Source organism: Cucurbita pepo, chromosome LG16 (genome assembly GCF_002806865.2).
Source record: "Cucurbita pepo subsp. pepo cultivar mu-cu-16 chromosome LG16, ASM280686v2, whole genome shotgun sequence".
Taxonomy (NCBI): Eukaryota; Viridiplantae; Streptophyta; class Magnoliopsida; order Cucurbitales; family Cucurbitaceae; genus Cucurbita; species Cucurbita pepo.
The window spans coordinates 8095119-8118611 of record NC_036653.1 but is presented as its reverse complement, the minus strand read 5'-3'; the positions used below and the strand labels follow the sequence as shown (position 1 = coordinate 8118611).

The 23493-nt window shown below is 36.0% G+C and overlaps 5 protein-coding genes across 7 annotated transcripts; 2 read left to right on the top strand and 3 right to left on the bottom strand.

Annotated features, from left to right (window-relative positions):
* The first annotated feature begins 530 nt into the window (after positions 1–530).
* Positions 531–5655, top strand: LOC111777402 (Holliday junction resolvase MOC1, chloroplastic). Its single transcript, XM_023656979.1, has 7 exons — positions 531–742; positions 1921–2361; positions 2833–2938; positions 3353–3405; positions 3832–3963; positions 4910–4982; positions 5330–5655. The coding sequence occupies exons 2-7, from the start codon at positions 1963–1965 to the stop codon at positions 5422–5424; spliced, it is 858 nt and encodes a 285-aa protein (XP_023512747.1). The 5' UTR covers positions 531–742; positions 1921–1962; the 3' UTR covers positions 5425–5655.
* Positions 5656–5805: 150 nt separating this feature from the next.
* LOC111777871 (protein N-lysine methyltransferase METTL21A) lies at positions 5806–10198 on the bottom strand. Its single transcript, XM_023657599.1, has 8 exons — positions 9873–10198; positions 9702–9769; positions 8588–8707; positions 8262–8335; positions 8091–8148; positions 7923–8024; positions 6984–7095; positions 5806–6359 (listed from the first exon to the last, which is right to left on the bottom strand). Exons 1-8 carry the CDS (start codon positions 9935–9937, stop codon positions 6239–6241), a joined length of 720 nt encoding a protein of 239 aa, XP_023513367.1. The 5' UTR covers positions 9938–10198; the 3' UTR covers positions 5806–6238.
* Positions 10199–10978: 780 nt separating this feature from the next.
* LOC111777432 (hydroxymethylglutaryl-CoA lyase, mitochondrial) lies at positions 10979–16810 on the top strand. Of its 2 annotated transcripts, none has more exons than XM_023657029.1 (9): positions 10979–11293; positions 13569–13761; positions 13994–14198; positions 14419–14598; positions 14989–15069; positions 15161–15324; positions 15496–15632; positions 15721–15836; positions 16272–16810. In XM_023657029.1, the coding sequence occupies exons 2-9, from the start codon at positions 13595–13597 to the stop codon at positions 16518–16520; spliced, it is 1299 nt and encodes a 432-aa protein (XP_023512797.1). In that variant the 5' UTR covers positions 10979–11293; positions 13569–13594; the 3' UTR covers positions 16521–16810. The 2 variants fall into 2 exon arrangements, with proteins under 2 accessions (XP_023512797.1, XP_023512798.1); XM_023657030.1 differs by lacking the exon at positions 10979–11293 and adding an exon at positions 11379–11400.
* A 118-nt stretch (positions 16811–16928) lies between these two features.
* Positions 16929–19599, bottom strand: LOC111777433. Of its 2 annotated transcripts, none has more exons than XM_023657032.1 (6): positions 19328–19599; positions 18293–18343; positions 18134–18188; positions 17821–17861; positions 17254–17313; positions 16929–17159 (listed from the first exon to the last, which is right to left on the bottom strand). In XM_023657032.1, exons 1-6 carry the CDS (start codon positions 19391–19393, stop codon positions 17088–17090), a joined length of 345 nt encoding a protein of 114 aa, XP_023512800.1. In that variant the 5' UTR covers positions 19394–19599; the 3' UTR covers positions 16929–17087. The 2 variants fall into 2 exon arrangements, with proteins under 2 accessions (XP_023512800.1, XP_023512799.1); XM_023657031.1 differs by having other exon boundaries at positions 16937–17159; positions 18134–18203.
* Positions 19600–20514: 915 nt separating this feature from the next.
* On the bottom strand, positions 20515–22876 carry LOC111776750. The gene is made up of 5 exons (XM_023656089.1): positions 22698–22876; positions 22303–22415; positions 21193–21263; positions 21012–21098; positions 20515–20937 (listed from the first exon to the last, which is right to left on the bottom strand). Exons 2-5 carry the CDS (start codon positions 22406–22408, stop codon positions 20671–20673), a joined length of 531 nt encoding a protein of 176 aa, XP_023511857.1. The 5' UTR covers positions 22409–22415; positions 22698–22876; the 3' UTR covers positions 20515–20670.
* Positions 22877–23493: the final 617 nt, after the last annotated feature.

Here is a 23493-nt window from a genome sequence, read left to right as displayed (position 1 = left end):
GGGTAAATTAATGAACTAAATGAAAACTCTAAAATTAACTTTTAACTTATATTTGTTATATCAAACAATCTTTTGGCAATATATATATATATATATCAAACCATATAAGCTTGAGGGTAGAGAAGTTCTTATGTGGCTGATCTCGCGGACTTGAGACCGAGCTTTGCAAATAAGGATAGAAGTTTGCTAAGCTTGTTTCTCTTCCATGTACAAAACCGGTTGCCATTTCTGCGATTTCCGGTCGACTTCAAAATGGGCCCCGACGTTATGAACCTGTTGAACCGGCTCCCGGTTTCCCGGTCCATATTCACAACTGCTCTTGCAAATGCCAATCCATTGGGTTCAATGAACAGTTTTGGGTTTTCTACCGGTCCATTTTTCAAATTGGGCTGCCGATGGGGTAACTGGAGGCCCATAATTTGTTCTGTTGAGTTGCTCGGCCTTCGTGGAAATGGTGAGTGGGCCGATTCGGGCCCATTACTGTTTTCTTGCGTTTTCCCCGTTCCGTCTTTCTTCACGTTCTGTAAGGCTACCGAGAAAGGATCAAATTCATCGTTCCACAAATTCTGATGAACAAATTTGATTTTGAGCGCCGCGACCGGTGATCGAGGCGACGATGTGGTGGAGCTTTTGCCGCTGCGATGTTCGTTGAGGCGTTCATGAGGCGGGGGAATCTTGAGCCGAGGAGGAAGGGGAAGGACCTTCCCGTCTGAAAATAGTTCATCGGCAAACGCCATCGCAGGTAAGGATGCATCTTCGATTTGCACTCGTTTCTTGCTTTGTTTCTCTGGCCGATCCTCTAGATCGAAATCGACGTCGTTAAGATTGAAACGGGAGCTAGTTTCGAATTCAAACTCATCTATGGTAGAGTTTGGACGAGAATGTCCAAACGGAGATTTGTAGCGCTTCGGACTGGATGGCGCACTGTAAAACTCCATGTTCTTCATCTTCACTTTCGTGACTTTTTCAACCGATTGTGGTTTTCATTTGACAGAAAACATTAGTTTTCGAAGCGAAGCATTATAAAGGAGAATGAGTAGCTTAGAGGAGAGATTGAGTGTAGAGGAATTTCTCCTGAATTGATGGATGAAGTTGTCATGTTTCTAAAGAAATTGAGTTTTCTTCTTGGAAGCTAATGTTTAGACAAGAATTTCTTTGTTCCGTATCTTGTAAAATCATCCGGATTCTCTGCATTTTCATCATATTATTTGCCGAATGACGATGGCCTTTGTTGCAAACAATTGGCCCTAACATTGTTGTCCGATCATCAAAAAATGTGAACATTAAACATTCCCTCAGTCCTTAAAACTCTTGAAAATTCTGATGTTTGCAATCAAATTCTAATTTAGTTGAACATTCCATCGTCATTTAGAATATGAATATTTAGTTTTAAAAATTTACTAATTATTCTATTTTTCCTCTCCTAGAACTAAAGCTTTTTTTTTTTTTTTTTTTCTTCATATTTTCAAGATTATAGATAAGAACAAATAAAAAAGTATAACTATATGAGGTGTAAAGAAAAAAATATGCAAACTATTTGCAAGCTTAGGCCATTTATTTAGTGTTAATAATTTAAATTTATAATTAACTTTTATATTATATTATTAAAACAATGTAAAACACAATAGGGCAAGAAATAGAGGAATAAACAGGAAATTCAACCTTCAATTGTCAATAATATTGTAAAATATAAATATAGATTGATTCATTTTAAATTTTGTAATTATAAATAATTGAATAAAACATTAAAAAAAATTCATTTTTTAACCTATATTATTTGTATTAAGAAAAGTTGATATAATGATGAACGTCAAAATAAATTTATATAGAAAATTGGGTATAAATATAAAATTTGAGGAAGAACGCGGGAGCTTTACGAATTATCCATATTAGAAGCTGAATTGTTGTTTTTTTTTTAAGGTAAAAATACATGTCTGTTTCCTCGTGGGAGATGTTGAATTGATGGAATCTCTTCCGTTGAACGCGCATCCATTGCAAGCTCAGTCCCACTGTTTCATGATCTCCCTCTCTTCCAAGCTCAAATCCGAACTTCATCGCTTCAGGTTTCTCTGTACTTCTTCTTCTTCTTCGTCAGTTCGTTCTTCAGGAATCCCTACGAGACCTTCTTCTTCGGTCCGGAAAGAAAGCAGCGGCGGAGTTAAATTGAAGATCGCCCACACTCAACTCAAGGACAACTGGTTGGCTTCTCTATCGTGTCCTTTTCCTCTAGGTCACGATTACTCCGCCAATGGTAGACCAGGAGACCAAAATGCGACTTCAGACTGTGTTATTGGTGTCGACCCCGACGTTTCTGGTGCTGTGGCACTCTTGAGAACCGACGAATCGATTTCTTCAGCTCAGGTAATTGTTTTCGTTATCTCGTATATGTTACTTTAGGTTTTTGTTTTACACATTCCTCAAATCTGTTTTAAGTAGGGATTCAAATGATATGTGTGTATTCTTATGTGGACTTCTCAGCTATCGTTGTTGCTTCGTTCATATTCGGCAATTGGTTATATATTCTTAGCTGCTTCAGCCATAATGATTGAGAAATGAACAATAGTATGCAGATGAGAGAAAACAAAAAAAAAAAAACAAAAAAAAACAAAAAAAGAAAGAAAGAAAGAAAGCGTATCCATAATTTTCTTGGACAAAAAAGAATGGAAACATTTCTCTTTGTGATCCACTGGCCTGTTGAGGGTAATGGTTTCACAGATGTCCCCATGCATTTCTCTTTTGATGACCATATTTACTCGCACTAGAGGTCGATACAATTTTTTTTTTTCAATTAGTTTTATTTATTGTAATTTCTTATGTTCTTCAATTCTTTAGGTATATGATTCTCCTCACCTGCAAGTACTAGTTGGTGGAAAGAGACGGAAACGGTTAGATGCTAAGTCAATTGTCCAACTTCTTCACAGCTTTAATGCTCCCATTGGTACGATTATATATCTGTAGGTTCTTGCCTTTGATTGACTAGAATCGAGTGTTTATTTGATTCTCAATCATTCATGTTTCTGGGTAGGATGCCTCTGATCAAAACAAAAAGAATAGTTGGCTTCTTATAGCCGAAATAATTTACGCAGAGAAATTGGATGTGTCCTTTCATCTCTCTTTAGAGTTTCTTATACAAAAGGAAGTGCAGACTTAACAAATTGAGCTTCTTCACCCGAGACTCTTTAACTTCACATATATTTTTTTTACGCTGGTTTAGTAGGAAAACGTAACAATATCCTTTTTCTCTTCTTCCCTTTGCTAGTAGGGTCTCCTCATTTTGATGCATAGTTATATTTTCTTCATTTAATCATTCGAGTGGTTCTGCTTTTAATGTGTTGGTGATCCCTTACTTTAGGTACTACTGCATATCTGGAGCAGTCAACCCCATTTCCACAGGATGGAAAACAGGTATGCGAATGATTCTAGTTGGAGTACTCTGTAGAACCTAGATCTTGTGCTAAGAAGATGCAATCCTTGTTAAAATCGACACTTTTTTTTCTTCATTTGTTTTCTTGAATAATCATTCTTTTCTATTTTCATATCATGAGTCTTAATTGTTATAATCAAACATCCAGACTGGTAAGTGGTCTGGCATATTTGGAAGGAGAGGAACCTGGAGAATATTTATGGATAATGCAGAGGAGTTACCTTGAGTGTGTGTGGCTGGCTATTTTCTCTATTTCTTTTTGAGCTTCCATGACATAATTTGGAGGACTGGTTGAGCTAAAATCCATAGATTTTGTTTTGTTGGGTACATGATCCTACCCTTCTTCTATTGTTTCGATTTCCATCTTTTAATAAATTTTGTTTTTATTTTATATTTTTGCTTTAAAGGGGTGGTGGAGTGGAGGATTCGGTTATGGATTGTGGATTGGCGTATTAGTTGGGCTGGGTTTTTCAGTTGTTCCTGTGCCATCTCTTGCGTGGAAAAACAAATTTCAGCTTTCAGGAAAGGATACTTCTAAGGTCAGTTCAGCCAAATTACCGACATTAGTCTAGAGAGCTGTTTCATTCATATATAGATCAAACACTTCACAATGTTCAACAATAAAAATGAAGGGCAAGCAAAGAAGCCATTTACTTATAATCAATATTTTAGTTTTCAGCGTGTCTTTACCAGTATTAAAAAGTTATTTGCAGACTATATAATGTTAGGTTAAATTCTGTTTTAATTTAATGATTTTACACTTGTATGTTTTTTGGCAATCATCCTATGTTTCATTCTGAATAAGGACAAAGGTCGCCTCTTATGTGCTATTCAACTTTCGTATAAAAAAAAATAAGGAAGTTACATCGCATAGAAGTTACAAACATATTTATAGGACAGAAGTAGCTGACGGGCAAATGATTCTCTCCAAAATTGAAAACAGAGCAGCCATTTATCTCAATAATGGTTACATTTCTGTTTAGTTTTAAAACTTGGCTTTTGTTGATATGTGAAGAATTATACTCTTACCACTTCTACCATAATGCTTCACACTGTTACAGAACATGCCTTGTTCATTTAAATTGTAACCTCTTTTAGTATCCCAATTTTTCTTGGAATGAATTGTCATAGAAGTCGATGAATCAATACTGAAGTTAAAAGAAGACCGACTTGAACTCTATGCTTTAATTTCTTTAATTAGTTAACTTTAACTGTATTCTATATTACTTGACTGTATTTGGCAGTAACGAAGAAGCCTTTTGTTTAGTACTTGCTACATTTCATGTAATTTGCACCTTGAAATTATTTACTGACGTTGGTTTCAAGAATTACTGAATTAGTTCCGGTGTTCTCCTAGTAAGTGCTAAAAGTCGATTATATTATTTTGCAGGTCCTGCTTTCTGCGATTGTATGCTTGATTGTATATTTTATTATCCAAAAGTATTCTTTCCCAGACTAATTTTATTTTTTATATTGATTTGGTAGGATGATAGCCGGAGAGTTGCATCCACATTATTTCCAACTCTAAGCCCCCTTCTGAAGAGGAAAAAAGATCATGGTATTTTACTACGTATTCTGTTTTCTGCACGTGTCAATACTTCATATTTGAACAAGAACTTGAATATCATACTTCACGAATCATACACATCTTCGGCAATTTAAATATGGAAGTCTTGGCCTTTTAAACTTCTATTTTTTGAAATTTCGTGGCTGCTAGGAGCTAAAATCCGTGGTCAAAACCCAACATTTGCATGGTCATTTCATTACGTGTCGTGTACCAGGAAAAACAGAGTTTGGGGTGATATGATGAAAATTATTCTTTCATGAACCCCTTGAATATTTTCGCCTGGCAGAAGAAAGCTCTATGATCTTGGTCTTGACCTTATGATTTTGTCGTATTGGCAGGGAGGGCTGAGGCTTTACTCATTGCTGCTTATGGAAAAGGCTTGAACTTGAATGTGGAAACACCGTCCGTTTTAGAGGAGTCGGTAGTGTCTTAGAAATGGCAGCTGGTTCTTTCTTTCTTCGCCCCTCGAATTCAGGTTCGAGTTTGGTATTGAATAGAATGAATGCGAATGATGGATCTGAGTGTATTCCCCATTTGATAATGAGGTTCTTTGCTTTAGATTATTTTGGCTCAGGCAACTATCCTTGCTAAGTTAGAAATGAGCCTTGTAGTAGTAAACAGAACATGATTGATTATACATTAAATGCATACTCCCTCTTTATCACTTCAAATTAAAAGAAAAAATTATAAATTTAGTCACAAAAGTTTAGAATATGTCCATTTATTGTTTTAATTCATTTCTACCTCTAATAGATCAATTAATTCTTTTAAAAATAAAGCAGATAACAAAATTAAAGTTGAAAAATCAATGACAAACATGAGGAATCAAAACTTGAAATTTAACCCAAAGTAAAGAAGTTGACAAACACATTGTATCTTTCTAAATTTTAGAACAGTGAGTAATGGAGAAATCTATAAGTGAAACTAGATTGGCTAAGGTTTTGACATTGACATGCGTCAGAAAAAAACTGGCCTGTGGGAGCATCTCATAACTTATGCAGAAACCAAATCTCGGAGAAGAATGCGGAGATCTACTGAACTCGAGGGTCAATCTTGACAATGAATTGTAGTTAACAGCAAATTTACCTTCAACTCCTCGTTGGCTGATATCTTTCATAAAAGTTTCGCCATCCAGCCTCGAAGTAAAAAGACAAACAGAACAAGTCTAATAATTTTAGGCCATATGCCATCTCTTCCAAAATGGTTTTTTGCCAGTCAAAAATCTTCCTGGTGCGCCAAAGCTTCTTCTATTTAAGTGTGATCTCGTAGATGACTCCTTGAAGATTTCCAACCACAGATCGAGTTCCAGCTACTTCAGTCATCTGCATCCCGTGCCGAGAAGCTTCATCGAGTATCAGTGCATCCATGCTACAAAGGAAATGAATGAAAACAACTTTTAGTAAATAAAACATTTGTGCATTTGTGGTGGTAGTCTCCTCTTATCGACTATATCACTAAAGAACATTGCTTGAGGTAGTAATCTAAAGAACACCACAATTGCGTGGTTCAGGAAAAAAGGAAGTGTGAAACTGCCAAGTGACGAAAATAACAAGTGATCATCAAATGGTGTTGTTCTGTGTGTGTATGTTTTGCGCATCATGTCTGATGCTAGATGCTTAAAACCAGGTAGATGAGAAAAAAAAAATACAAGATGGGGGCGGGGCAGGGTAGAGGAACTGGACTGCGGAAGGAAAGAAGTATGAAGCTAAAGCTAAATTTAGATGTCTACTTTGAACACTGACATTCAATGCACAATTTTCAATGGGCAGCAATAAGCCAGTGGTCCTTGCTAAAACTTCTCAGAGCCTTTTGGAAATCCAATATCAATTTATATTGTGGTCTTTATCACAAAGCAGCCCATCTATGTATAGATGCAGAGTGACTAATCACTATAGTGGTTAAGGAATGGAACATTCCTAACAAAGTCAGATTAGAGAGGTTTCTTGAGAAGCTGGAAACAAAATAATAGTACAAAGCCAAAGAGTTACTCACATCTTAGCTCGGGATACGTATGCTAGAATGAATTTGCATTTTCCTCTTCCTCTTACTTGGAGGAGCCGTTCCGCTGTTTCGAAAAGCAAGGGTACACTTGATTGTTGAAAGCTTAATAACTGTTAAGGTTCTTCATAGATGAAAATGCAACATTTCCTGTAAATACAAGCTATACAAGCATATTTACATGCTCGTGGTTTCATTCTTGCCTAAAACCGTGGGAGGAACAAAACTAATGCTGCTTTATTCTGATATTCTTTCTATTTGGTAGAAGGTATGAATTAGAGAAAGGGTAAAAGAAAATTATTGAAACCAAGCAGCTAGAGTTTTACTTGCCTTTCTCCTGCCATTATATATCTGCATGGAAATTCTCAACCCTGATAAAATCTTTAATACAAAAAATAGAAAATGAAAGAAAGAAAAGCTACCTTATGTAAAAGAATTAAAAAATTATTAAAAAAATGTTAAAATAGAAGAAGAAAACAAACAATCCTGTCTTTCAAAGTCTTTCTACCCCTATACGTCAAACCAACTATCGACCTAATGTGGCAGCCGCAGGCATTAGCTAATATATGGATTTGAAATGTGAAGTATTAAATACCAATAGAGTGAATAGACCCGAACTTGTGACTTGCATAAGTCTGATTAAGTGATAGAACATTTGGTCAAGGTATAACATATGTTCCTAAGAATAACCAATCATATAAAGAGGAAAAAAATGAGGATGAATCAATCATAATATCATATCATATCAGTATTTCTACCACCTAGGAGAAGATTATACCGTCGCATTCTATATTTTACCAATTAGCAAAGGGAGGAATTTTTGGTGAGTTTTAAAACATTGGGCTCATTCCATATCTCTGCTGTTCAACACCAAAACTGATTTTGTCATTTTAACATTTCTTGAGCAAAATGAAGAAGAAAGAGTCAGGATATAGATATCAGCACCAAGAATTAGATCAAATCCACCAGAATACTTGTCTATAACTTGGGTTATCTGATCAGAATTTCCCCATTCAAGCTTCTCAGCCACTAGTCCTGCATAGAATTGTAAATATCAGCACATCCAAACAAATAACTTATTTTCCATCTTGTTTCTCTCACCAGCAGAATTTCCGAAGGATTCAGGAGATGCATGAAGCTGTATATTTTGCTTCAGGATCTGTGATATAATAATATAAAACGAGGTCATGAAACAATAAATAGAGAATAACCACTTAGTGTGTGTGTGTGTGTGTGTATTTTAGTTTATTCAGATTAGTTTAATGACCTCACCTTTAGAACTTCCTCGTTATGGTCTGTCAACACCACTTTGTTGCAAAATTTGCTGCAAAGTATTCCAGTGATACCTGTATTTAAGGCAATCGCCCATATCATAGCAGAATTTCATCATTGGGCATAATATGGAAAATAGCGACATAATGCAAAAACTTCCATTGGATAAGTCTATTCTCTCTATGCCTTCCACTTGATAAGTCTATCCAGTAAGTATAACCATATTAAACATCTCAATCTATGATTTACATGCGCTAACTACGCAAAGTATCTCTGCTATAGAAGTCACGAGGGGAAGAAATCAAATTCAGTCAAAGTATACATACCCACACCAGATCCTAATTCAATGATAGAACATCCTTGAAGCAGGTGAGCATGTTTGGAAAGATAATTGTTCATCAGCAAGGCACCAGGCCACACTAATTGCCCCGTTAAATCAAAATCAGCTGTTTCAAGAATTGTTAGTTCAGCAACATTTGCAGGGAATCATATAACTTGATGTGCTCATATTGGGGGAAATAAGAATAGGATTATTTCAATGAAAATAAAATAAACATTAATATAGCATGAATATATTGATTCTAACCTCAAATTTTTAGAAGGTTGAAACATCAAATCTTTACAAGGTTGAGATACACAGAGAAATTCAAGAAACGTATCATATAAACTCATCAGATACATTTGAGGTCACATTTTAGCAAATAAGAAATGAATCAAATTAACATCATCGACAAAAATCACAAAGGGGATTCTATTATCCAAACAATACATGTGACACAAAGATTCCTCCTAACCCCAGTCTAAGAAAATTACCAAGTATTCGCCAATTAGCATTAACAAACAGAGAGCGTGGATACAGAAAGCCTTGGCAAGGCAACTCCAAAAGAGAAACTCACCAGATTTTAAAAAATATTTCAAATACCTAACATAAGCCTGAAATTCAAGTCTATCCACACCTGAATTTTCAAATATCCAATATTAACTTTCACAGGTTCGTTATTTTTATTGTAATATCGATCAATTTTATCATTTGAACAAGTCTAAACCTTAAAACTTACAGAAAAACCGAGCTAATAACATTGATCACTCTTAGAGAACGATCGTAGTCTGGTGCATTTGCGAGCACAAATTGGCATCTTGGTGCCAACAATTACTTTATAGTTTCCTTCAATTAATGTTTGTTAATATCATACGAATTCATAAGCGAATAGCAACATCCGTGAACTTATCGGATTGGCATAAAGCAAATTACGCACATCGTCTCATTTGACATCGAAACTAACAAGGTATGGCAATGTACAGGGAAGTGAATCCAAAAGGAAACAGTGTCGAAAATCCTCCAGTAATCCGAGACAAAACTGGTAAATAGTATTTTAACGATGCAATCACGTAAAATGGAACATACTCCTCAAATCGCAGAAGTTGAAAAAGCAAACTCACTAGAAGCAGACTGAAGACAGAGGAGTTCAATCTCATGGGAACCGAATGCAAACGTGGTAAGCTGATAGCTGNAAAAAAAAAAAAAAAAAAAAAAAAAAAAAAAAAAAAAAAAAAAAAAAAAAAAAAAAAAAAAAGAAAGAAAGGAAAAGGCATTGATAAAGAGAGAATTACTCATTGTTCATAAAGAATGAGGCATCTAAACAAACGATGTCCTCTTCTTCCTCTTCTCTTTCCATCTCTCGCTGCCTTTGCAAAAGCTTGGACGCTCAGAAGGTCTACACTCCGCGCTGCAGGTCTGGAGTTGGGTTAAAGCTCAAGCGCGCGCACAAAATGGTCCGCCTGTCTTGAATGAGAGAAAAAGCTGGCAAATTGCTCGCCGACTTCGAAACTACAAACTTTATCAAAATTAATTTACTTCAAATGATATTTTGTTGACATTTTTTTATATGAACTCGTAGTAATGATGCATGTTTTCATCGTTTTTTTCAACAGGATTGGTATTATAGTTTTACCTAATTGTATATGCCCAACAACATCACAAACCCTAATACTTGATAGCGTAGTGAATAATTCAGTTGTGAGATTGCACGTTGGTTGGAGGAGGAACATAACGTCTTTCATAAGGGTGTGAAAATCTCTCCTTAGTAGACGCATTTTAAAATCGTGAGACTGACGGCGATACATAACGGGCTAAAGTGAACAATATCTGCTAGGGGTGGATTCGAGCCGTTACAAATGGTATCAGAGCCACTCACTCACCGTATGATGCGACATACTGGTCAATATATGACTAGACCCTCTCCATAGTAGAAACAAAAACGAACAATATCTATTAGTGGTGGATTTTTTTTTTCCTTCCAGGAGATGCAATCAACGTCACAGCTCAAGAATTTGTGACAAAGTATGTAGATTGTCAATTTAAAAACGACGAGCTGAACGATGATGTTCATCACGTTGTTTATTGAGCCAAACATGATGAAAAATGATATAACCACGACCATACCATATGCCTTAAAGAGTAGATGTGAGATGTCACGCTCGTCAATTTGGAACTATTTGAGGGTTGCCTGTTTTGTGAGTATCGCAACTTACTCTCCTTTTTAATATTAATGTAATACGAGACACATAAGGTAAAGATCGAAAGATATAATTAATATTGATATGGAAATGAATTTTTTTTCGAACTATTATTAAAAAAAAAAAAAAAAAAAGGTTTTTTTTCTGAAAAAGGACAAATCAGAGACCATCTTCTTATTTGTTAATGGGAGATAAAAAATTAATTTGAAGAGAGGAAGCTTGAGAGAATGAAGAATTGACCAACTTCCAACTGACAACAACCTACCACCTCTCCTTCCCCAGAACAGAAGAAACCACAATTTATTGATACTGACCTAAATTCTGCGATGGAAAAGAGAGAGAAAATATATGCAAATTTCCGCATTTACGACGTCCACCAACCCAACAAACACAGGCAAATTTCAATTTCATTTTTGTTCGCAACGCGGTTTGTTGCTCTTCAATTTCATCGCATCGGTTACCATTTCATCATCTCTACCGCGCTGAAGCGTTCCTTTCCCGATTTCCCGCTTTAGGTTCGATTCTTTTCATCTCTTCTCTTTCCTTTTTGCCTTTTTTTGTTTAGGTTTTTTGGAATTTTTTTCTGGAATTTCTGTTGCTCGTGTTTGGCTGTCCAAAAAGTGTAGGTATTATAGAAGTCATTGATATTGTTACCATTCGCTGTTTCTATGGTGTTCATAAATTATACAATCTGTACGCTAATTGGTTCGTGTGAAGGAGTTGGCTCGATTTTGTAATTTAGTTTTTCTCTTTTGAAAAAATGGGTTATGATCATCGCCTGCGAGTTTTCTCTAATCCTGAATTGGGATCGCTTCTATTAGTTTTTTTTGAACATGCTTGTTACGGAAGATTGTTGAAATTCAGTTGTTATATTGGATATAGTTCTCCTATTACTTACTTTGAGCCCTCAGTTTTCTATCATATGCCATCTCCTTGATGCTATCCTGAATTTTACAAACAATGTTAGAACTTGTGGATGGATTGTTGAAACCTCCCCTTTAATCTTTTGATTTTTAGGGGGCCAATGAAATTTAACTTTCCTTATATGGGGAAGTTGTGAGATGTCCTTGTAATGGTGTATTTCAAGAAAACATGTAACAACTCAAGCCCATTGGTAGTAGATATTGTCCTCTTTGGGCTTTTCCTTTCGGGCTTACCCTCAAGGTTTTTAAAATACGTCTGCTAGGAAGAAGTTTCCACACCCTTATAAAGAATGCTTCGTTCTCCTCCCCAACCGATGTGGGATCCATCCCCTTCGGGGCCCAGCGTCCTCACTGGCACTCTTTCCCTTTTCCAATCCATGTGGGACCCCCCAATTCACCCCTCTTCGCGGCCCAACGTCCTTGCTGGCACACCGTCTCGTGTCCACCCCCTTTCGGGACTCAGCCTCCTCACTGGCACATCGCCCGGTGTCTGGCGCTGATACCAATTGTAACGGCCTAAGCCCATCGTTAGCTGATATTGTCTTCTTTAGACTTTCCCTTTTGAGTTTCCCCTCAAAGTTTTTAAAACGCGTCTACTAGGGAGAGGTTTCCACACCCTTATAAAAAATGCTTCGTTCTCCTCCCCAACCAATGTGGGATCTCACACTTACATTGGAAGATGGAATCTATATATACCATATGGTGGACATGTATGCATTGGAGATTTTTTTATGGCAAGAAGAATATTTCTTTATCAATTACACACAAGATCAGAATGAGCATGCCAGTGTGCTCTTGCCATTCCATTCTTGAGCTCAGTGTACAAAACATCTAGGGAATAGTTGCTTGTCTTGATTGGTACATTTGTGAATGAGAGGTGTTTGTTCAGTGCAACCTTGAGATTGAGTATTGGAGGATTGTGCATTTAAGAATTTAATATTGACGTGCAATGGAAGAATTATGAAAGAGGAATTTCTGGACTTCTATTAGAAAAATAAAGCTCATTACAGAATTTGTAGCTTCTCATTATCTGTACTATTTAATGTGGTTATGGTGTATTTAAACGGTGTAGATACAAAATTACTAGAAGTTGTTTTAGCTATGACGAGTAAGATTAATGAATTTTTTGGATAACTGGGAGTTTGAGCTTTGCTCACCTTGAGGTACCTGTGACCGCCCTAGAGCCTGGACTTGAAGATATCAAGGTAATAGCCCAAGTCCACCGCTTGCAGATATTGCCCGCTTTAGATTTTCCCTTTTGGGCTTCCCCTCAAAGTTTTTAGATCGCATCTGTTAGGGAGAGGTTTCCAACCCTTATAAAGAATGCTTCATTCTCCTCCTCAACCGATGTGAAATCTCACATCAAAGTTTTTGGTATTAAGCTCACCCGAAGGTTTTAACTTGGTACCTCTAAGCTGGTATGACTAAGAAACCCCAAAAGCCCTTGTCATCAATTTGCAGACGATTTAGTACAAATGTGCATTTTATCTTATGCTGGAGCCCCTGCCCTGCGGCTTGGGAGAGCTATTTGCATCTAAATTCATCAATTGGAAGTTGAGACTTTCTTTCTTAATTGGCATGTGGTGAATGCACGAATAGGTCATCCATTGTATGAAATTTGATACCTATGAAATTTCATTATATATTGATCTTCTTTACTTATATATGAGAGACTAAAAGAATACATTTAATAATTGCTTGCTACTTCAATCAAACAATATCACACCAGTTGATAGAAGCAATTATAAAAATAGATTTAACTAGTCTATTATTAAGGTTTCATCTGTTATTTGTTCTTCTGCAAGTAAGATAGCTATATCACTCTGGACGTGGCAGAAAATTTATTTGGTTTATTTCTCAAACTCAGTTCTGGTTTTTGCTTCTGCCTCCATAATGTCGAGTTTGGAGGAGCCACTTGGTCTTGACAAGTTGCCAAGCATGAGCACAATTGACCGGCTACAAAGATTTTCATCTGGTGCCTGCCGACCAATAGGAGATGACATGGGAATGGGTATCTGCTGGATTCAAGGGGGGAGAAGCAGCTCATCCAATACTTGCAAGTAAGCAGAATATTAAAGTCTTTTGGAAGAAAACCAAACTTTTCTTAATTTTTTCAGCTTGCTTTTGCACATTTTGGTTCTGCAATTCTTGTTGGTATGGGATGGTTCTATGACAGAAGACCCACCTTGCAAACAATCTGGCCGCATTGTTCTTTCAGTTATTTCTTACTAAATTGTCATTTTTGCAATCAACTCGGCCACACTTTTCTCCAATATGACATATCATCCTCAGGGAATATGATGAGGATGCTAGAGAGACGTTTCCGTGGAGAAGACATAGGAAAGACACATCCCAAAATGGCTCTGTCAATAGGAGGACGATGAGCGCAGGCCCGGAAAAATTAGTATCTGGAAATTTTTGTGATTCACATTGTTCTCCAGGTCATGAATACAAGACTAAGAGTAGTAGCAACAACATACAGCATACTACAAATAAGGTGATTTGATACTTATTAGACCTGTATACCTGTAACCACTCTCTTTGTTTTACCCGCATCCATGCATTTTTATATCCTTTTAGTTGTTTTTCTTGCTATACCTCGTACCTACCAAATTCTAGATGTTTTGCAAACTTTTATCAGATGATTTGGTGGGCTATGGAATCTCTCTCTCTTAAAATGTGACCTTTTCATACTTATTTCGGACACGGGCTTGCAGTTTTTGAAAGATATACCAAAGTTTGTGAAGATAGTAGAAGTTGGTCCAAGGGATGGGCTTCAAAATGAGAAGGGTATGGTACCTACATCTGTGAAGGTGGAATTGATCCATAGACTAGTATCTTCAGGATTGCCTGTGGTTGAGGCTACCAGTTTTGTATCACCTACACGGGTGCCTCAGGTACTTTTGGTTTAAGTTCCTATCTTTTTTAGCCATAGTTTTAAAATGATATTAAAAATAGTCGTTTGAATCTCTTTTGAGTTCATTAAGGTATATACTCAGTCTTCTTTCTACTTTAGTGGTCTTGCCTTTACTGTTTACATCGCTTGATTGCTACAAGACGATCTAATGTTGCTGTGGATCAAAGTTCCTTAAAACTTCTCATCATTTAGGATTTCTATGTTCTGATATCAGCTGATAAGGAAACAGAGTGGGAGTTGAAGCTTTTCTCTCAATAGTTTGATCAAATGAAAACATAGTTCATTTCTTAGATTTACCATACTTTATATCACTAGTGCTCCAATATGTGAGTTACGTAAAGTATTTTTTTCTTTTTTATCCTTTGTCCAGTTATCTGATGCAGCTGAAGTCATGGAAGCCGTACGTAATTTGGAAGGTGCTAGGTTGCCAGTTTTAACTCCTAATTTGAAAGTGGGTCATCTTGTAAAATAATGTTGATTTTTTTTTTTTTTCAAACATGGATGGATTGAATCCTCGCTTATAAAACTTCACCTTCTTCCAGGGGTTTCGAGCAGCTGTTGCGGCTGGAGCAAAGGAAGTGGCAGTCTTTGCATCAGCCTCTGAATTATTTTCAAAATCTAACATCAATTGTAGCATTGAAGAAAGTCTTGATCGTTACCGAGCGGTAACTTCTGCTGCAAAAGAGCTTGCAATCCCTGTTCGAGGGTATGCTTCCATGACTCAGTGTCCATATAAATGGCTATTGGAATTTGGTTTTAATTTCCTCTGAATTTTGGTTTTAAGTTTTGAACACGACTTGTTTTCTAGAATGGTTCTCCTCATTCTGTTCTTTTGAAGGGTTCTCTTATTGCTATAACTGGCTATGGATTTGTATAGGTATGTATCATGTGTTGTTGGTTGTCCAACAGAAGGATCAATTCCTCCATCTAAAGTCGCTTATGTAGCGAAGGAGCTTTATGAGATGGGTTGCTTTGAAATTTCTCTTGGAGACACGATCGGAGTTGCCACGCCCGGTAACAATTTAAACCTTTCTTTCTCAAAATCGAAATATAGATTGCTTTCATCTTCTTCGCTCTCTTATAGTATCCTCTGTTGGCACAGGGACTGTTGTTCCCATGCTTGAAGCTGTGATGGCTGTCGTTCCGGTGGACAAGCTTGCAGTCCACTTCCATGACACTTATGGACAATCACTTCCAAATATTCTAGTATCCCTCCAAGTAAGGAATCTTTTGAAGCTGAAGTTTGAGCCCGTTTGGAATGACTTTCTAAGTGTTCAAAATACTTCTCAAATAGATCCTCCTACATCTATATATAAACATTGGTTTATCAAGAATATGCAAGAAAAACACTTCGGATTGTTGATTCATCGCCAGAAATGACTTAGAAACAATAGTTCATTATCTAATGGATTTTTTCGTTCTAATACTCTATCCAAGAGTTATCGGTATTTATCAAATTTGTTCCTATTTAACAGAACATTATGATAATGACAGGGTTGAGAAAAATACACTTGAAAGTCATTTCAAACATATACTTGGTCCCTTCTAAACTTGCTTTCCAGATATATGGATGCAAGTTGCAAGCTTTGCCTAGGATTTCATTTCATTTGGGCCAACTTCAACCATTAACTGGTGTGTTGCTTTTATGAACAGATGGGGATTAGCACAATAGATTCCTCTGTTGCAGGTCTGGGTGGATGTCCATATGCAAAAGGAGCTTCCGGGAATGTTGCAACTGAGGATGTGGTGTACATGCTCCACGGACTTGGCATAAAAACCAATGTGGATTTGGCAAAGGTCATGTCTGCTGGGAACTTCATCAGCAACCATTTGGGGCGCCCATCGGGTTCGAAGACTTCCATTGCCTTCAACCAACTTGCAGCCGATGCTTCCAAGATGTGACACATCTTATTACTCATACATTTACACCTTACATTGAACGAATAATGAAGGGTTTCACTTCAGGAAGCTTTCTTATAGTTTCTATACTATTTTATCTGGCTGAATATGATGCAGCCCATATCTCAAACAACATAACTATTGTCTGTCATGAAGTATCAAAATTTATGGATGCGAGTCCTCCCATGATTTGGAGAGGTTATTATTTATCCCTTTTGTGTCGGTGGTCGGAATGGTTGAGATATTATCATGTTATGGAAAACTTTCTTGAAATTCACCTATTGGCGTTGGAATTCTCGACTCCACCTATTTCATTTATCAATGAAATTATTTCTCTTATCGAAAAAGATATTGTCACATCATATTGTATCGAGTAAAAATGCGTATAAGTATTAAACTACGGTCAAGCCAGAGTAAAAATGTATGTGAAAGAGAGTGTTTGCAGATTCCTTGAAAACAAGATTTTATCTGTTCCAAATCCTTGTTAGTAATTGAATCAGACTTGCACAATGTGGTCTATGGAGAGAAGATAATATATGCAATACAAGACTTATTAAGCAGAAAACCATACTATTCTGTGGAACTGCAACTGAACGACTCCAGAAAGCTCCGGGCAGCATCTGAACTCAGTTCTTCGTTAACCTGTAGTCATATTGATTATAGGATTTTCATTCTAATGTCAATGGAGGATGAAAAACTAAATATCTAATTGCACGACATGTTCTGAATGACTTACAAGTTTATTGTGAATCTGTTGAAATGAGTTACAGAATCTCTCTGCTTCAAGCTTGCCCACCTGCGTGTAATGAATAAGCAAACAACAAGCTGTTAGATACAAATATAAACATTGTTCTTTCACATTCAAATGAAAGTATAATGCAATGCACCATCAAGATGGAATTTGTTGAGAAACCCAGATATTTGCATTTATGTTAAAGTGATGCTCATTTGCATTCAACGATTTAACCAAATCTGAAACTGAATATACGCATTAGTCTTACATCACATAAAAAAAAAAGTAACTAATCAGTTGCATATGATTAATTTCGCAAAAAATGGACAAATTCAGATCAAAATGCGTTGACAAATTATAATATTGTAAAGGCATGACTAGAATTTAAGCAGACGAATTTTTTTTTTTTTGGTGAACTTCCATTTGTGTCATATAGATTGTAACTAATGAGTTATAAACATAAACACGAGGCCTTGTACCAGAAAAGGATAACAGAGTAACTCTAGGGGTTTTATACCCTAATTTAGATAAAAATGTAACACTTGAAAAAGAAAGAGAAGAAGCTCATACCTTCTGCTCAGCAGCTAACTTTAGCTTCCTCCAGAATGCATCTGTTATCAGTCATCCCAAAAATGTAATATTAGCCAAACTTATATTTAAAATTCTAGGAAAAATAGGAAGCTTTTGTTATCTGGGCCACTGAACAGATACTATCAACTAAAACCAGAAAGGATAACTTCAGAAGCGATTTAAGAACAACTGTATGCTATCCTAGGAAAAAAGGGGTTTCATGGTTCCTTAAAGCAAATCAAATATATTTAATCACTTTTAAAATGTTAATTTGGAATAAGATAAAAAAAGTTATATTTTCAAGATAAAATACCATGTAGGTCAGATCCTTGATCCTTTGATTTTTCTCCATCTTCATTCCATGCTTCCTGCCATTCACTCAACTATAAACAAGACAACATTCATTATTTAATTAACCAGCAACAAGAACATGCGAAAAGGACAGGAAGTAAGGGCAAAACATTTAATTAACCTCACTCTTGGATGACTTGGATGTTGACTGTCTAGATAACTCCGACTCCGCCTGACAATCATACGAGATTTTTAACAAACTGGATGGATACCTATGCTACTAATAATTGTAACATACCCTTAATGGGAACAGAAAAAACTTCACAATCTAGTTCATAGAGTTTTATATGTATCATTCAACTAAACCTTTTGAACTGCATTTTAGTCTCAGTGCAAGTGGTTGAAGTTGAATTAGAAGCTTCCCCTAGTCTTAGTTAATTTCTTGTTTCATGATTGGTAAAACATCTAAATCAAAGACAAACAAATTTTAGCTCTCTGTTTTCCCACTAAAAATTGATGCATCCATCACCAGAAAAATGAGCATCATTGACAAGTTTATCAAAGTCAATCATATGGCTGATGCTGCAACATCTATCAGTGCACATATATCCTTCTCAGATATGTCTGATCCTTCCATTCAAAAGTTTTTATTTTGGCACAATATAGTTGATCTATCAAAGAGGGAAAAGAAGCTAAAGATTCAATAAGACAATAAAAATTAGAGTTTGCTGTTAATCAAATGGAAACAAAGTTCGCTATTAACATTACTTCCCGTGCAGAAGGCTGCAATCATGATGTAAGAAATTAAGGTCGTACTTCATCAGCGCAGTAATCAATAGTCTCTTGTACTTCAACTATCAGTAATCAATTCAAGCAGATTCTTCTTCGAAAGAAATCGATGACAATTTGACAAACAATTATTTTAGAATAATATCACTTTTCTTTTGAACCAAACAAACAGTGGCCAAGTTATCTCGCAAACAGCAAGAACAGCCCAATCCGTCCTAACCTCGGGTAGCAAGTGACGTTCCAACAATGAACTAACAAATTCTAGCGGGAAGAAGGTTTAAAAATTGAAAGCGAAATGGAGAACTCATTAACAAAGAACAGATTAGCAGTGGAATGCATAACATTGAATGATCAAGAAAATTTCTAAGCTAATTACTTTTTCCAAAAAGATAGATATAGAGAAGGAGAAGAAAGAGATGGAAGGTACATGATAATCCCGAGATCGAACAACGGGAAAGAGTTGAAGAAGTCGACGAAATTCGGACTCGTCCATAGTTGCAATTGGATCTACAGGATGTCGAAATGAGGTTGTAATACCCTACGCTCTGGAAAAATCGGGTGAATTGGGTTCAAAGACTTCGAAATTCAGATTTGTCAAAAACTGCTATCACGCTTCTCCTTCATCCCTATTCCCTTCAATACTGGACCGGATCTCCTCCTCTCTCTCTCTCTCTCTCTCTCTCTCTCTCTCTCTCTCTCTCTCTCGTAAATTACAAGTTACTTTATTTTTTTATTTTTAAAATTCTTTGTTATTAAAATTGTCGAAGGAAAAAAAAAAAATCCTCAAAATTATATTCATATTAATATATTTAGGATTCATGAAGTTAAAATTTGATAAAATTGTCTTAGTTTTTTTTTTTTTTTGGTAAATTTGACCATTTTTAAAAGAAAAAAAAAATTCATTTTCTCATTATTATCAAACAATATTTTAGTGGTCGTGAAAATGGGCTCCCATCCATCGAAAACCAAACTTTTTATTTTGATAGATGAACCTCTCAAAAAAAAAAAAAATAATAATAATAATAATAATAAAATAAAATAATAATAATAATAAAATAAAACTAAACTTATACTGCGAAAGAACTAAAAGGATGCGAAAGTGCCCGATAACGGTATAGATCTACCGCGATATTGTCCTTTTTGAGCTTTTCTCGGTATAGATCTACCGCTAGCAGATATTGTCTTTTTTGGACTTTCCCTCGAGGCTTTAAAACGCATCTGCTAGGGAAAGGTTTCCAACGCATCTGCTAGGGAAAGGTTTCCACACCTTGGTGTTTCATTCTCCTCCTCAACCAATGTGGGATATCACAATCCACCCCCCTTTTGGGCCCAGCGTCCTTACTAGCACACCACCTCGTATCTACCCCCTTCGGGGAACAAATTCCTCACTAACACATAGTTCAGTGTCTGGCTCGATACCATTTGTAATGGCATAGATCCACCGCTAGAAAATATTGTCCTCTTTGGGCTTTCCCTTTCAAGCTTTCCCTCAAGGCTTTAAAATGCGTCTTTCAGACTTTACCGACAAAGAAGATGGAGCTCGACAAAAAAGTAAAAGGCAAGATGAAGCCGAAAAGTACGAATGGGTTCCAATCCAACAAAAAAACAAAAACAAAATCAAAATCAAAATTTCATTCAATGGATAGATGGACGTAATAAATTTATATGCAAAACAAGGGTATGCAAGATTTCATTGAATTTGCATGTGATATGACAAAAGGATATCCATATTCCATTGTAAAACAGGAACGTTGTAGGTGATGAATGATTTCAATGGCGCTTCTTACCGCCACCCTTTTTGTTACTTTTGTTATTCTTCTTTTTCCCTCCTTTTCTTCTACCTTTGCCGGCCATTTCGTTTCCGAAGTCACTATTCCTAGAAGGAGCTGGGCGTAGTAGATGGTTGACATCAAGCACGCCATGTTTGAAAAAGCCTTCACTCGACTTAAGAACCTGGTTCTCGGGCTTGCGTTTCCCCAACGAGTTTCTAGAGTGGTTACTACTAGCCATCCCGCCAAATTGACTAACATTCCAATGCTGCAAACAACACGAGTGGATGTAGGCAAAAGAAAAGAAAAAAGCAAAGTAACCCATCTTATGGATTTCCTTACCTCTTGTACCATCTTTTGTTCTCTTTCCTTCTGCTTCTTCATGATTGGTCGTGCTACACTTAGAGGCAATCTTTGTTTCTTTTGAGGCTGCACCATGGTAAACACAAGAGTCAGATGTAAGCTTTAAAAATTACATTCATTCAGCTTACCATAATAACATATCCATAGTTTGTAATCGTACCTTTCCACCCAAAGAAACAATTTTCCTACTCTCAATCTCCTTTTTGTCTTTCCATGACATATGAGAGGAGGCTGATATAAAGAACAAAACACCAAATTAGCTACTTCATACTTGCTCCTTTTATATTCATTACCCAAAAACTGCACACACAAAGGGAAATTTTCTAGTACTACAGTCTAGGGTAGTATGGAAATTTTCCAAACTACCTCCATTCATTGTTTGCATATTTGCCATAACATAAGCATTTAAGAATGGTGTGGGGTCTAAGTCTATTAAATGAAGTAATACATCGTCTATGACATGACAAATACGGAATGACATGAGTATGAAGAACATCATAGCACTATAAATTTTCCCCAAACAAAGGGTGAGGCTTTACAATCAAACATCATTCAAACCAATTACTAAACATTTTGGTCAATACATATTGGTATAAGACCAGAAGAGGGATCTGAAGTCAAAGCGAGGGAAGCTACCTTATGGAAAGGTGTGATCATGAAGATGTTTAAAAAGTAGCTTGTACACAAATGGAATCTGAAAGGAAATGCGAGGATGCAAGTTACATACAGTTGCAACATCTATTCAGTTCCTTTGGAGCTTGACTCAAATCTCAAGTATGAGCGTCCACTAAAGCCAAACTACCAAAGCTCTTCAGTATATTACACCAGCACTACAATAATTAGTACAGACATACATTTCTAACAGGCTCAGAAGATTCATTCTCTACCATATCCTTCTTTGATAAAAGTCTAATAATATATAAAGATTCTCAATTGAAAGAAATAATTAATCCATTGATTTCGTTGAAATAAAATAGTTTCTGTGTTTTCCATCAGTGTACACAAAAAAGAAAAAGCAATGTGTGTCGTTAATACAATATGGCATCACATATAAGATTTGTAGTATATTTTCTTCAAATGTAAAACTCCACGCGTATCAAAAGGCACATAAAACCAGAAAATAGGAGAAAATTAAACCCAAGGCTTTCATACATACTCTATAATTTCAGAAAGAAACTAGTCTCTTAACGTCGATTGAAATAATGAAACTCCCTCTAAAGATTTATGCACAAATAATGAGCTGAATTCTGAGGGGGAAAAGAGAAATTACTGAGGAATTCAATTTCTTTCTTGATATTTCTCATGTTCATTACAGGTTCCACATCCGTCGAGTTCCTAGATGATCCCGCTTTTGCACTTTTATCTCTGGAATGCATCTTATCACTGAGAAGCAAAGAACTTCGAGGTCAAGAAGAATAAATGACGATACCAAGGGAAAAAACAGATAGAAAACAGAACACAAGATAAAATTGAAAACAAACTGCGGGAAAGAAAGGGATAAACAAAGAAATCTCCATCCAAAATAGATCAAATTTGGCAGAATTTTGAATCAAAACTGGCCTAATTCAAAATTCATCATATTTTAAACCAAATTTGGTTGAATCGAAGAAAAAAAAAAAAATATAAAAAAAAAAATGATCCAAGCAAGTTTTGAAGGTAGCCGACCGATTGATGGGGGGCTGCAGCAGAAGATGGGGTTGGCGTGGCGGCGTAAGGTTGCAGCAGAGAGTGAAATAAGAAGAGGAGAAAGAAAAGTGGCGCTGGGGTCGCGTAGTAGAGAGTGGGGATCGGACGGCTGCTGGAAGGGGGAGAAGGCGGGTAAGTGGAGAAGGAAAGAGACTAGGGTTTACTTATTTTCCTTTTTTCTTTTAATATAAATATATAATAGAAGTATTAATTTTAGGAAAAAAATGTTAATTTCAGACAAAATTTCATGTTTTGACATTTTTATAGTTTGATCTTCATAGCATTTTGGTCATTTGATATAATTCCCTGTGATTTCAATTATATATTTTGACTTAAAGTAATTAAAATACTTACGAATTTTGTACTTTCTCTGAAAAAAATACTCTTACTTTTCTATTTTCAAAACATTAAAGGGTATTAATGGAACAAAAAGTTAAAAAGTATTTTTAAAACAAAATACTAACCATTTTCATTTTAAAAATATTTAGACTTTTTAAAGTTAAATGTATTTTTAAGTAATTTTTTTCTTATATAGATAAAAAAAATTATCTCCTAACATTTATGCATGAAAATTATTAGTCTATCTAATTAAATGAAATTTTAATTGCTTAAATACAAAAGCAATTAAAAGTTCAATTAAACTCATTTTTTATGGTAGCGAACTTACAATTATGCGGCACTCACTTCCCATTAATAAGTGAATTAAGTCTATTCGTTCTTGCATCGCCGTAGCATCGCCTACGGCCAAACGACGTATGCTCGAACCTCTGGCCCG